The sequence below is a fragment of the Centroberyx gerrardi genome, chromosome 8 (assembly GCF_048128805.1).
Source record: "Centroberyx gerrardi isolate f3 chromosome 8, fCenGer3.hap1.cur.20231027, whole genome shotgun sequence".
Taxonomy (NCBI): domain Eukaryota; kingdom Metazoa; phylum Chordata; class Actinopteri; order Beryciformes; family Berycidae; genus Centroberyx; species Centroberyx gerrardi.
In genome coordinates, this window is record NC_136004.1 from 32,019,363 (window position 1) to 32,034,362 (window position 15,000).

The window sequence follows — 15,000 nt, forward strand, 5'->3', positions numbered from 1 at the left end:
ATATGCAAACAAGTGCAGCCGTCTCCTGCCACATTCAGACACACAGGATGAGGACAGAGTCTAAAGCAGGATTCACACTACAGGAATACAGAATCTGTCTGTTAACTGACTTCGCTGATGCACCTGATTTCTAGCTTGTGTTGCTGCTCATTAAAGGGGCGGAAACTAAGATTTTTACTGCCCCATAAATACAAAATGATCATATTGATTCATAGGGTTGTTGATCAATACTAATGACTCATTGATTATTTGGCCAGCTGCTGCGATTTCTGGCTTTAAAAACTCACTTTCTGGCTTGTACTCTGCTTTGGAAGAAAAACGACCCACCTATCAGAGTTTCAAGGCACACACAACCCCTTCATCACACACACACACACACACACACACACACACACACCACCTACTGGTATTTTCAGTGAGCGAGCGACTGATGCCTCAACACGTTTCAGCTCTGAAGGATAAAAAGCTTCGTTCTCGAGCCAAATCATCAGAAGCCAAAACAGTTTTATTATTCCAGTATTCAGCATGGTGAGATATCTCTGCTCTGATTGGCTGTCTTACTCCTCTATTGTGAAAATGTGACTTTATTGTGTCAACTACAGGCCACCGTAGCTCGAGGGGAACTTGTTGTAATTCCTAACGGTCACCAGTAAAGGTTGATAATGCTCATAGATTACTTAATGTCTCTTTAAATTTGTTCCAATTTTGTGTCAATTATTTTGTGAGGTAAGGAGTCATTCTTTTCAAATTGTGTGTAATCTTGTTTATAATTAAGCTTTTCAGTTTCAGACTGTCATACCAATCCAATATTGTTTGGATTGAAGCCAATAGCCATATTTTTGTGCTGGTATTCAATATTTTAAATAATAATAATAATAATAATAATGATGAACCTATTTATGCTTACTTGTGTGGAACCTGATGGAATCTGATCAAAATGTCTCATTAGAATCAATTCAGGTTAAGTTCTTCCCATAGATAACCAGTGTAGTTTTGATCAATTCTATAATAAATATGTAATTAATCAAACTGCATCATGTCCATCATATCAGAGGTGGACGGCACTGACTGGTGGATTAAATTAAAGTCCGATATCAACCTGACACATCACCGTCTGATCCGTCGGTCCGGTACAGCGTCTCGTACCTGGAAGTCGTTCATCAGGCCGTACTGGCAGCCGCCCTCCCTGCAGATGGAGAAGTCGTATCCCAGAGTGCAGGCGGCGTCCGTGCAGTTCACCGTGTCGCTCACCGTGTCGTTGTGGTCGCCGGTGGCGTCTCGCACTATACAGGCTCCTGCAGGCCGAGGAACACGACACACACACACACACACACAGTCATACAGAGGGTCGGCAAGGCTGCATTCAAAATGTAGCTGAAGAGTTGTATTCCAAACTGCTATATATATATATATCCAGTTTGATAGATACAAATATTCAGTATTTATCAGTATCTCTAAAATGAAAAATGTAAATAGTTTTGCCAACCAAGGATTTAGGTTTCCCACTGTCCTTTAAAAAATACCAATACCAATTCATGTTGTGCTCTTGATCATTTTACTCCTGTGAAGCACTTTGTGACTTTGTTCTGTGAAAGGTGCTATATAAATAAACTTTACTTTAAACTTTACTATCATTTTGAAAGAGAGGTTGCCCCTTTTTTAAATAATACCGTAGATATCTCATTTCAGAATTAAACTCTTTATTTATTTATTTATTTATTTCCTTTATTTTACCAGGTACGTTATTGAGAACACATTCTCTTTTACGATAACAACCTGCGACTCTACAAATTGGTAACGCATTCAGTAGGTGCTTATAGTAACTAAAGATGCTAACTGGTACCTAAACCTAAAGAGTGTTTACCTGTGGAGAAAGCGACAGCCACGTATGTGACTCCTGTGATGAGGATGGCCAGCAGCGTTCCTTTAGGGATCGCTGACTGAGGATCCTGAAGGCGGAAACACAGAAAACAGCAGATCTATAATATAAAGGCTGCATGTGGATCTCCTGTCCTGCAGCAGGACTCTGCAGCAACAACTGATGGAAGGATTTCACTGGAGAGGTTCAGACCTGTTTTATGTTTGAATATACAGCATCTAATGTGTCTCTATAGCTGTAAAAGGACAAAAATCACATGTATAAAAATAAAATGTCATGGGCTCTCATACAAATAAGCTTTAATGGCATGATAAGAGATTTCTTACATTGCCAAAGCATTGAAATAGCAACATATCAGTTTACAAAAAGTATAGAATGGTCAATAAAATATTCAGTTGGGCCTGGGAAGTGACTACATTTTTTATTTATTATCCTACTATAAAATGAGGAAAACTCTGTCTGTCTGCATCCATTTTGCTCCTCAATGGGTCGGCCAATCAATCTGAAACTGCACATGGGCATTGAGCATTAGCATAGGCAGGGACTGACGAAGCTGATTTTTCCATTTTCCCAAATTTACGCTGTTTATGCGCATTTTTGGCAAGTCTGCATGGAGTTGTGGCGCGCGCATCCCCGGGTACGGACTAGTTATTATTAGTTATTGTTTATTATATATAGGAACTTCAGTCCAGTTGGTCACATAATTTGCTGCCAAAATTGATATACAGTATCTGTTGATATCTAAGTTTTTGAAGATCTCTCTCTCTCTTGCTCTTACTTCTTCACCTTACACTTCACTATCATACATGATCATTTTAGGATTACAGGAGTATTTGTTCTGTCATTTATCACGATGCTCAGCCGTGACCCTGACACTCCTTACTACTGGTTGCTTGTAATGTTGGTGAGCTGCAAATTTTGCTCGTTCAGCTGCTGCAGGACCGTTCGTCGCTCTGGATTAGAGCGTCAGATAAATCCACAACATGTAAACGAGGCCGACTCACAGCGAGGTCTCCGGAGATGTTGGCTCCTGCCAGGATCCCAGTGGCTGCTGGGAAGAAAATGGCGAAGACGGAGAAGAAGGTCTCGTCCTCTCTGAAGTCTGGACCCATGTTCTCTAAGAGGATCGCCGCTGGGGGGGGGGAAGGAGGGTGAAAACACAGGAAAATGTGTTTCAAAAATATTTACATTTTAATTTTAACACTGCTGAGATTAGGGGATCCATTCCCTGTGGAGCTCAGTGGGAGGAGCAAGGCACTAAGGGTCAGAGGTTCAATTCCCACGCCTACACCTACACAATGTCTACACTATATTGACAACTTGACCTTATATTTATATTTAAAGCTCAATCAAGAACTAATTTGAATCTAAGTTTCTCAAAAAATACAGTGCGAAGCCAATTCCTTTTGGAAAAAATAATTGCTACAAACCATTACAAAGTAGCACAACACAATATGAAATGGGAAAAAATTTGCTCTAGTGAAGAGTGGGACTATATAAAACTCTAAATACACTCTACCTGTCATATGTATATTTCAGTTTCAAAATGCACTGGTACTGTCAATCTAATTATTTGAATTACTGAAGGGATCCTATTATTTTTATTTTTATTTTTATTATTTTTTGTTATTATTTTTTATTTTTATTTATTTATTTATTTTTTTATTTTATTTTATTTATTTATTTATTTATTTTTTGTGAGGATATATTGTCATGTCATATTGTCGTGTGTGTTATGTGTATTTTTGCCTGTAATAAAAAAAAAAAAAAAGATTTTCACTGCTGGTAAATTTTAAAGCAGGCAAACTAATAAAGTTGAGAATACATAAAAAAAAAAAAAAAACTTGACCTTGTATTGATAGCAAAAAAATAGGATATAGATAAATATTTAAAGATTGCTTAAGATCAAAGATGCATCTTCAGCATGCTAATACAAAGAATACAGAAATAATTCTTGCGATATTGACAGATTTGGAGATATACTTTCAATATAAGCTTCCATTTAATATCCTAAAGCCCAATCATACCAAAGGTGAGGGACGACAGCAGTGTGAATGAGAAGTCAAGAGAATGGATTTCTTTGCATGCCAGTGCTACACATACACATGCTTAATCTGAGATAGAGAAGAAAATGGTTAGACGCAAATCAAGCAAACCACTTTCCAGCCCGTACTCTGTTTTAGAATACCTATCTTCGCATTTTCTACTGCTCAACAGTGGAGGACGGTGTATGAGCAGGGGCGGACTTAGTGATTTGGGGGCCCTAGACAAAGGCAATCATGGGGCCCCCTGAATGCCGAAATTCCCCCTTTTCAGTCCATCCTTTCTATACATTATCTTCAAGCCGGGCTGAGTTTGGAAGATGTGGGAATGATAGAAGTAGACAAAGGACATAGATAGGACTTAATCCCCCTTTAACCAGAGAGAGATCAGCGGACTGTGATGTGAAGAAACAGACTGACTGTTGTAGCCGAAGAATCCCTTGGGCTCCTTGCTCTCCATGGGGATGAAGGTTCCTATGAAGTAGTTGGCGATCGCTCCCAGCAGGATGACCAGCAGCACGATCTGAGCCTGAGGCACACGGACACACAGAGATCACTTTTATCGCTGCACTGCACCATTTCTGCATGTTGTTGCCAATAAGGTAAGTCAGTGAGGTTTGCTAACAATGTCAACCAGCTGTGTTAATGACCTTTTATTGGATATTAGTGACTGCTGCCGTCTTTACGATGTCTGTTTAAGATATGTACTAATTGTTTATATTTTAGCACTTTTCATCCCAACCATTTACTACTACAGGCCCACTTATTCACTGTCTTTATCTCATGTATTCTAACCCATGGCAGAGGACGTTTTTAAGTGTATGTATGTCTGTGAAGCCAAAGACAAATTTCCTGTGAGTGGACAATAAAGATGTCTAATCTAATCTAAGATGAATTATACTGACCCATGAGGGGAAATTGTGTCATTACAGCAGCATAGAGTAGGATTTAAATGAGTTTAATTTTCACTTGGTTATTGACAGATACACAGATTTACTGATGTTTGTACTTTAGAGATTTACACATTTATGGTTTTAGGGTAGCAGGAGGACAAATGAAGATGCTATTTTCTCACAGAGCGATAACTACCTGGTGAAGGAAAACACCAAAACTATTCAAAATGTCAAGACTTCCACAAGCCTTGCAGTACTTAAGCCTGATCCAACAGTCATGCAGTCTTGTGGTGTTAACGTATACATACACCTGGAGAACAGAGGACTTGAGTGTGTATTTGTTCTCCTGTTTCCTCCGTCTTACCTTGGCCTCCCACTCCATCCCAGCCACAGAGATCCCCAGCAGCAGGATGACAGTCAGAGTGCCGACGATACGAATGTCGTTCAGCTCATCAGTCATCAGAGCGTCCACATCCTGGAACCAACAGCCAATCAATACATGGATCAGGACCAGGATCGATGATAGACTGGTCCAGAGACAGAGAGATAGATAGATAGATAGATAGATAGATAGATGTGTTCCTCACGTTAAGCAGCTCGACGACCGTCTCAGCGAAGCCGACGACGTACATGGCGACCGCCACGGCGTTGGCGAAGGCGAAGATGAGACCGATGGAGCCTCCGAACTCCGGCCCCAGGCTCCTGGAGATCAGGTAGTACGCCCCTCCTGGGTGGCAGGGACACACACACACATACACACACACACACACACACACACACACACACACGCTTTATTTTCCATTGCATTAATAATAATAGCTTTATAACGTGATGATCTGTTGGAAAGATCTGTTGCTTTTCTTTATCTCTGGAGAAATACCCCATATCTCAATACTGTACTAATTTAGGATCATTGATATCTAAATTCTTACTCCTAATCCCCATTTAGGAGCAATAATTAGATGCACATGAGAATATCCACCTGCTTTCACTGTAAGAAAAGTGTGAAATCTCATTTGTAAATGGCTGCACTCACACATTTCTGAGATGTTTCTCCTTTCTGACCCATTAGAGACTTAGAGGAGAACGAGCGCAGATTAAGAAATGTGAGAAACAAAATGAAAGAGCCAAGTGAGAAGCATCAAACACCAGAGTGGGACAGTCCGAGGCTCGTTTCTCAGCAGCAGAGTTTCAGAAATCTCACAGTGATTTTAAATGAAACTCATCTGTGTCTATTAGAAGTGAAAGAGAGGAAGAGGAGATCTGGTTTGGGAAGTTTCTTTCCTCTGGGCGTTTCCTTCCCTGCACAAATAAGAGCAAATCTGTTCCAAAGGCAAACCAAAGCCTGCTGATGCTGCAGCACAGCAGGACCAGTACAGCTGTTAGTAGGAGTCAAGGTTATTATAGTTTTGCATTTTTCATTAGTTTTTATTTTGATTTCGTTTTGACTTTTTGTTTTCAATTTCAGTTTAGTTTTAATTCGTTTTTAAATCGTGTTTCCTAGTTTAGTTTAGTTTTTATTTTTTGAAAATGCTTAGTTTAGTTTTTATTAGTTTCAGTGTTAGTTTTAGTCTTTTTTTTTGTAATATGGGGTATTTGTCAGGGGCGAGATTCAAAAAGGTAAAAAAAATTTGAAAAAAAAAAATTGGAAGATAGATTTCATATCCACCCAAAATACTGTTCAGGCTTATGTATGAAATAAATTGACAAAGACGAAAACTAAAGACATTTTCTCTATAATTTTAGTTTATTTTAGTTAGTTTTGTAAACACACAATACAGTTTCAGTTAGTTATCGTTTTTTTGTAAAGCCTTGTTTCTATTTTTATTTCAGTTAACGAAAATGTTTTTTCACACCTAGTTTTCGTTATTTCGTTAGTTTTCGTTAACGATAATAACCTTGGTAGGAGTGACCTACCGGTAGTACATAGTAGGAGCAGTGTATCTTTAGAACAACGCTATAAGCCCAGTACAGGCTCAGCACTTCCACAGTATAAAACGACATGCTCTTAAGTCCTTGGTTGACAAATTCAAAAACTTTTACTCACTGGATCGTCTGTATTTTAGAGATATTGAGAGATAAACTTTAGGTTTAGATGATTTCACCCCCAAATTGGATAGATGTTAAGAATAAACCTTCTGTTCCTTCAGTCTCACCTCCTCGCACGAAGCCGTTGGTCGCTATAGCAGAGGTGGACAGACCGGTGATGGTGGTGACCAGCGTCGCCATGGAGATGATCGCAATGGTCAGACCTGTTATAGACACAGGTAAAAAATCAGTTTGTGTTTTATTTTGTTTGATTGATTGATTGATTTACTTTATTCGATAAATTAAAATACAATATACAAATGTACATACAGTACTAAAATTCATCAGGATATATTGCGGTCCTGAGGTCTAGGCTAGGAGGCAGGCAGGAAAAGGGAGTGACATGTATATGCTACTAATGTCCCATTTTTACACTAAAACACCTAATAAAAACATTAATATTATACAATCATGAAAATAATAAAAAAACACACAAATTCAGAAACCAGTCCAAACTTAGAACTGTCCTAGAAAAGATGTTTCAGTATACTAACTTACTCAGCATCCATTTTTTCAGTTGTTTTTTAAAACTATTCAGAGAATGCGCAGATTTTATTTCGTTTGGGATTTTATTCCACTCCTCCCCCCCTGTGTAGAGAAATGTACTTCTCTCTACTTTGCTTTTTAGATTGGGTTGTTTCAGGTTAGATACACTAGCCCTCGTATTCAGGCCATGAGAGTCCCGAACATACTGAAAATACCCGGTTGCATACTGTATTACATCATTTTGTTTTGTGACTGATTGTTGATTAGTTGGATCCAGGTAGGCTTGTTCTCTGTAAAGTCCTTTGAGGCAGGTTTTGTTATAAAGGCTACAGAAATAAACTTAACTGTTTCAACCCTTCTGTATTAGAGCAGGACCTGCAAACACTGTTACGAAAATCTGAATAAACCCCATGTTACACTTAGTCAGAATAGGACTAGGACTCATTGAATAAAATATAACCTGCCTCTGCTGTTATATGAGGATAAAATATCACCTGTGTTACATGATATCAGAATATAGAGGATCAGTCCTGTTGTCAACCCTGTTACATTTGGATGGTGATATATTTGGCAATATTAGGGCAGATTTGCAATGCTCAAAACAACAAGCAATGGAGTCAGACCCAGGGTGGAAAATATACACAAATGTTTCCAGTATCCATTTGTGATTAAACTTAACAACATTGAGGCAAATCCTTAGACTCTGTTGCCCTCTAAAGAGATGCCCTGTGTATCAATGCCTTAGATTATAATTGCTCGTTTCAACTCAATTTGTAGTTTGAAATGGCATTTAAGAGCAAATAATTGAGAGTATGAAACAAATGATCTAATGAAAATAACATATTTTGGAGCGTTTACTTCCCAGTAAGTGCAAGTGTCATCAAGACTTCATCACAGTCACTAGACGTTAAGATGTTGCCTGTCATGTTGCACTCAAACCACCAGCAGCTTCAGAAAACACTAATATGAGTCCATTCATTTTTCTACAACCAGATAAATATCAGCTGATGCTGACGATGGTCTAATAATCAATACTGTCCCAGCTTTGTAAAATCAGCCCTGAGGTGTGGCAGGAGGGACGAGTGTTTCTACCCACCGACTCCCGCCTGTCCCACAATCCAGGACATTCTGATGAAGAGCATCACACCCCAGATATTCAGCATGCAGCGGATCTGCAACACACACACACACACACACACACACACACACACACACACACACACACACACACAGAGGATCAGACGGATGATTCGGTCTGTAGTTATAAAACAGGGAGTGTCTCTGCAGGTCACTCTCACCAGGACTCCTGTCACCCAACCAAACTTCACGCTTCCTCCCTTCGCCTCCTTGGCCGCCATGGCCGCCGCCTCCTCCGCCGCCGTAGGCTCCTCCCCATTGGCCAGGCCCTCCTCAAACGGCTCCTGCCAGCCAATCACAGCCAGGACGGAAATTAGTGAGAGTAAATGTGTGTGTGTGTGTGTGCGTGTGTGTGTGTGTGAATGCACAATGTACATTTATGGCATTTAGCTGATGCTCTTATCCAGAACAACTTACAGTGAGGTCAACAGAAGAGCGAGGTTCAGCTCCTACAACACCAACGTTACAAACAACCAGCAGTAAGGAGGTCAGAGGTCAGAGGTCACAGGTCACAGGGCAGGGTTATTATAGTTTTACAGTTTCCATCGGTTTTGGACTACAACCTGCAGTTCTTTAATCATCTGATAAAGTTGAAAATGCCTGCAACATGTTTGGGGTCAATTAATAAATAAACTCATCAAATCCAATTCACCTGAGGAATTGGAATTTGAAAAAAACCTACAGGAAACAGAATTGGAATTGAAGTGGAATTTCAGGAAGTTGAATTTAATTCAATGAAATTCTGTGAAATTCCATGTTTTTTTGTTTTATCTTACCACATATCTGAGATTACACATAGTGTTACACTACCAGTCAAAACTATGAAATAACACTAATGGAATCATGCAGTGACCAAAAAAGTGTTTTATATTATCTTATATTCTTATAATCTTATAATCTTATAATAATAATCTTATAATAAAACTATCTTATATTTTAGATTCTTTGCCTTGATGGAAAGACAAAGGCTTTGGAAAGAAATTCATACATAGCATCAACTTCACTATTTATATTTGTTTAAGAAACACATTTCAAGCATTTAAGCAGAAACCTTTAGATCAGAATAATGAAAAACATAGTCAACATAGACTTTTGACTGGTAGTGTTTTATATTATCAATACTGAATATCATAACATGTTAAAGGCTCCTTTCAGCTGGTATTTGATGCAGAACATGTAATGGTAATCCATACATTATGACTGAATGTGTTTGATTTGTTGAACTGTCTTTTATTTGATTCATAATGTTTTGATTTATAATGTTATAATGTCAGTGAGTCGAGACAAACTCTCTTAGAAGTGGAATTTAATGGAATTTAATGGAATTCAGTTCTGACTCCTGTCATTCACATCCTGTTTCCTCACAGCTGGGAGACTTTCACACTCACACTGCAGGAGCTCAGCTGCAGTTTAACATGACTTCTCACTTCAGGTCATGAATGGAACCAAACCCTGTCCTGCAGGTTAAAACTGACAGTCTGCACTTTATTGTGTCGCTTCTCATTGTAAGTAATAAGCGAAGGAAGCTGAAAGTCAAACAATGTGTTGCTGTAAATCTACAATGTGAGTCTATACAGTGACAGAGGAGTGGGTGAACGGCTGGGGATGCCTGGTCCTGAGAGACAGCATTGTGTGTGTGTGTGTGTGTGTGTGTGTGTGTGTGTGTGACGTGCAGGTCATGCTCCCAGTGATGTCATGCTGCCCATTCAGAGCCTCTCAGGTGGGAGGGAGGGGAATGCTGTATTATTTAAACTAAACCGCAGCAGTGGGAGTTAAAAAGACTCTGACTGGACAAACACTCAGAGAGATGATGAAATAATATCTCAAGACTCTGCACTGCCATGCAATTATGAAAAAACAAACCTCAGGGAGACAGGAGATACTGTAGTTGTCTAATATATTCCCTCTCTTCTGTTGGGGACAATTATGGAGATGAGCCCTAATGAAAAATCACCATAAATCCCTATAATATCACTATAGGGAGTTATAGTGTGTCTGTGTTCAAAAGTGAGTTTAAACTGCCATTATCATACTTTACTTTTACGTTTTGAATCTCCTATGGTATCACTCTAATATTCCTATAATAATCTATGTGTATGTGGTGCTCAATAGTGAGTTTATAGTGACCATATCATTGTTGATAGAGTTTTTTTGTCACCTATGGTATCTCTATAATATTCATGTAATATTCCTATAAGCATTCATAGTGTGTTTGTGCAGCCTTATCATACTTTATGGAATCTCCTATGGTATCACTGTAATGATCCTATAATATTCCTATAGGGACTTATAGTGTGTTTGTGCTCCTCAGTAGTAACTTTGTAGTGAAATTATCAAACTTTATGGCATTTGTATTTCCTATAATATTCATATAGGGACTTACAGTGTTTCTGTGATGCTCACTAGTGAATTAATAGTGACGGTATTATACTTTATTGTATTTTGTAAATCACCTATCACTATAATATTTCTGTAATATTCCCATATAATAGGCTATTCCATTTAGCTCTGAACTTTGTAGCTTTGTTTGTATAGCAGGCCTATCCGTCTAAAAAATATTAAAGGATTACTATATTACAATATAGTCATTTTAGTAAGGCATGATACCCAGAATGAAAACAGTTTATTACTTTATCAAGCTCGTCGTGCAGCTCCGACAGCGACGGTCTGGTCAGCTTCTCCCCGAAGGGCGCAGCGGTCTGCCGGTAGAAGTCTATGTTGGGAACCGCGTCGATGGTGTTGTGTCCGAAGGTCCGCATGTAGTAGGTGTTGGAGTGGGAGTCGGAGATGTGCGTCTGGCCCGTGCCCGTGGAGTGGAGACTGACCGAGTCGCTCTTCACCGTGTCCCCGTTATGGGAGACGTCCGGCGGGAGGCCGATGTCCATGGCGCTCCCCAGCCCGCCCGGGTCCAGGAACCCCACCACCCGGAACCGGCCTTTGGACTCCTCCGGGGGTTTGGACCCGTCGCTGGAGGCCGGGCCCGGGGCGCCTCGCTCCCCGGACGCGGTGGACGCCGCCTCGGTGACCAGATCCACCTGGAAGCGGCTCTGCGGGGAGCCGCCGGACTTCAAGGCCGGCTTCTGTCCCGACATGTCCGCCTGGAGATGTGAAGAAACCTCCGCAGGATCGCTGATGTACCGGGAGACGACCGGTTACCGTGAAGGAACCACCTGGTCGACGAAACGACGCTCCAAAACCAAACAGCAGCGCCGCAACACCGGCATTTAGTACCGAGCTGTCAGTGAAGAGCTGCAGACACACAGAAGAGGAATAACGACTGAACTCATCAGACTGAGATGCAGATGAAGCTTTAGAGCTCACAGTTACATTCAAACAGACTTTCACCGTCCTGTTCTCCTCTGGTAAACTGGGTATTGGCTGCGCCAGGACGCGCGCCAAAGATCTGTGCGTAATGGACACCAACCCGTTCTCTCTCTCGCTCTCTCTCTCTCTCTCTCTCTCTCTCTCTCTCTCTCTCTCTCTCTCTCTCTCTCTCTCTCTCTGCCCCCAATCTATTTCTCAGACCCCCCCCCCCCTCTCCCTCCGTCCATCCATCCACGAGTTGGCGAGAGTGACGTGCCCTCAGTTGGTAACTCAAACGGCTTATTGTCATCTCTCTCTCTCTCTCTCTCTCTCTCTCTCTCTCTGTCTCTCTTTAGAGACATCCCAGCACATCGGGAACACGGAGGAGAGGAGGAGGAGGAAGAAGAGAGGACGGATTGGTGTCCATTACGCACCAAACTTTGGCATGCGTCTATGCGTCTTTGGCGTATAGAGAGAGAGAGAGAGAGAGAGAGAAAGAGAGAGAGACCAGAATTCAGAAAATGTTATGAAGCTAAATGGCTCAACATCAGCAGCACAGTGTGTTTTCTTTTGAAGAGTCCAAAAGTCCAAGTCAAGTCCATGTCATTAAAGTCAAGTCTCAAGTCTAGACAAATCAAGAGTCCAGTATCAATTTAATATCTTAAAGAAAACTAAATATCTAGGACTTTTCAATGCAATATGGTTTTAAAAGGATAAAAACTTGGTAAGAGCATCATGAGTTTGATTTCTATAATCAGTTTCAACTTCAATAAATTCAATCATTCCATACAAATTCAGAAAACAGAATTTAAATTCAGTCGTCCGCTGGAACAAATCTCATCACTTTCAATCTAAGTCATTTACACAAACACAAGATCTCAAGTCAAGACTTTAGAAACCTTTTCAAGTCATCAAAGTACAAGTCAGAGTCAAGTCCCAAGTCACCAGAACCCAAGTCAAGTCAAGTCTCAAGTCTTCTCTTCATGCATCAAGTCAAGTCTCCAGTCTGACTCGAGTCTCCACCTCTGTACAAGACAGATTTCAAACGTCAAAAAGCTTTTTCTCACAGCTGGAGGCCAAAGTTTCAGTCTGTCTTCACCTCCGTCCTGCTGCAGCTGGAGAGGACTCAAGGACACTTCAGCAAGGAGGAGGCTTCCTGAGACGTGTGTGTGTGTGTGTGTGTGTGTGTGTGTGTGTGTGTGTGGTGGGGGGAGGGGGGTGTTCTGGTGGCATAAAACAAAGGCATTTGTCATCAGTCCTGCTCTCCCTGACATACTGAGGCATTCATACAGAAGCCTGGTCAGTGGGGAGGAGAGTGTGTGTGTGTGTGTGTGTGTGTGTGTGTGTGTGTGTGTCCTGCAGCAACATTAGCATAGGAAACAACAGCTGCTTTCTCTGTCAGATGCTTAACGCCTGGGCCAAACACTGGAGAAACCCATAATACATTATAAAAACATGAAAGTATGACCGGAACAACCAGAACTTCATTCAGGTTTATTAAACTTGGAAGCTTTCTCTCTGTGTTTGAACAGGAGACGCCTTCAATAAAACAAGCAAAACAAATAATTTTATTACATAACCAACCTGATAATGTGGATTAATTCATCTTTAAGCAGAGAAAGAGTGTGATTCTGTCTGTGTACAGAGAGACTCGTGTATCTGTCAGATTGATTTGTGTCGTGTGATTTGATTTTCCTCCCTAGGGGGAAAAAACTATGGTAGCACTTTACTTTACAACGTCCTTATTCCAGTGTATTTACCTGTGAATTGATGTGAATTTTTGGATTGAACTTGGTTATGAACTGGCAGCTTTTTGGAGAATGTACATTTCCTGGCAAGTTGTTCCTGTGGGATTAAAGCAACAACACTGAGGCAACTCTCCCGGCAATGTTGCCCATCAGATTGATCCAGAAGTGGTTCCCAGTTTAGAGATGATGTTAAAAAAAATCAATCACTTGTGTCTTGTTATAAATTGTATCTCATCCTCTGGGTGACGCCCAGATGACACCCAGGTGACGCCCAGGTGACCCTCTGGGTGCTCTGTCCCTGGTGCTGAAGCTCCATGAAGAGGTGCAGGAAGACGTCTGTGTGGTGATGACTGCCACCAGGTGGTGAACATCACAACTGCAGGACCAAACTGAGCTTTCCTACATTCACTAAAATGAACACTCACCCTGTTAAGATTTTATACAAATGAACACAGTTTAAAAAGTAAAAATGAAGCAACATACAGTTCATTTGTTTAGTTTGATACCAACTAGAGTGAAACAGAATCAACTGAAGTTTTGGACTGTTATTGGATCTATGTAACAACTTAACATACAATTTACTGATTCAGCTCAGTAAAGTTCAGTTCAGTTGTCATTTAGATGTGAATAAAACAAACACACTTAAAATGCATGTCATTATGAGACACACTCATGTTTTGTTCATTTATTTGTTTTGTTGTTTTTAATTTTGCACGTCTTATTACTGGCTGCATGTAACATTGTGGCTCCTGACAGTAAAATGAAAAACAAACTGCAGTTCCTGCATGAAAAACAGAGTGAGAGAGACGCTGATGAAGATCGAACATCAAACTGTCTGCTGGTTTTTGCACTTTTTTGTGGAGCCGAGTATGAATTCAGAAATACCATGAAAGGATTTTCTGCCTCTTTTTGCATTTTTGATGTTCAGGTTCCTCCTTTTTCTGTTTAATTGGAAGAGATGTGACTGCTGCCAGGTGAACTGAAGGAGCTGAAAACCACAAATCCTCCTCTAAGCGAGCGGAGCAGAGCGGGTTTACCGGCTCTGTGTGATCCGGCTCTGGGCTTACTGGCTCTGTGTGATCCGGCTCTGGGTTTACCGGCTCTGTGTGATCCGGCTCTGGGTTTACTGGATCTGTGTGATCCGGCTCTGGGTTTACTGGCTCTGTGTGATCCGGCTCTGGGTTTACTGGCTCTGTGTGATCCGGCTCTGGGTTTACTGGCTCTGTGTGATCCGGCTCTGGGCTCGGTACAGCTGCCTGCTCGTCACCACAGAGCTGTTGTACCTGCAGGGAGACACAGGGAAGGCAGTAGATACACATTTAGGAAAAGTCAACCCAAAAAGTAAAGCTTTACACTTCAAAATCTACCTCATCCATCCTTTTGATTCATAACATCAGGAGGGATTGTATGCATGTGTGTTTTAG

General features: G+C 40.8%; 1 protein-coding gene across 4 annotated transcripts in view; it reads right to left on the reverse strand.

Moving 5' to 3' along the window:
- Positions 1 to 11,617, reverse strand: part of slc12a2l (solute carrier family 12 member 2-like) — a 27,304-nt gene extending 15,687 nt beyond the window's left edge. For all 4 annotated transcript variants that reach the window (XM_078285025.1, XM_078285024.1, XM_078285023.1 and 1 more), the window contains exons 1-10: positions 11,156 to 11,617; positions 8,687 to 8,809; positions 8,485 to 8,560; positions 6,971 to 7,066; positions 5,402 to 5,541; positions 5,179 to 5,289; positions 4,342 to 4,450; positions 2,884 to 3,011; positions 1,865 to 1,949; positions 1,147 to 1,295 (exon numbers count right to left, since the gene is read on the reverse strand). In XM_078285025.1, the coding sequence (XP_078141151.1) occupies positions 1,147 to 1,295; positions 1,865 to 1,949; positions 2,884 to 3,011; positions 4,342 to 4,450; positions 5,179 to 5,289; positions 5,402 to 5,541; positions 6,971 to 7,066; positions 8,485 to 8,560; positions 8,687 to 8,809; positions 11,156 to 11,617 (1,479 nt within the window). The remainder of the gene's footprint in view (positions 1 to 1,146; positions 1,296 to 1,864; positions 1,950 to 2,883; positions 3,012 to 4,341; positions 4,451 to 5,178; positions 5,290 to 5,401; positions 5,542 to 6,970; positions 7,067 to 8,484; positions 8,561 to 8,686; positions 8,810 to 11,155) is intronic.
- Positions 11,618 to 15,000: the final 3,383 nt, after the last annotated feature.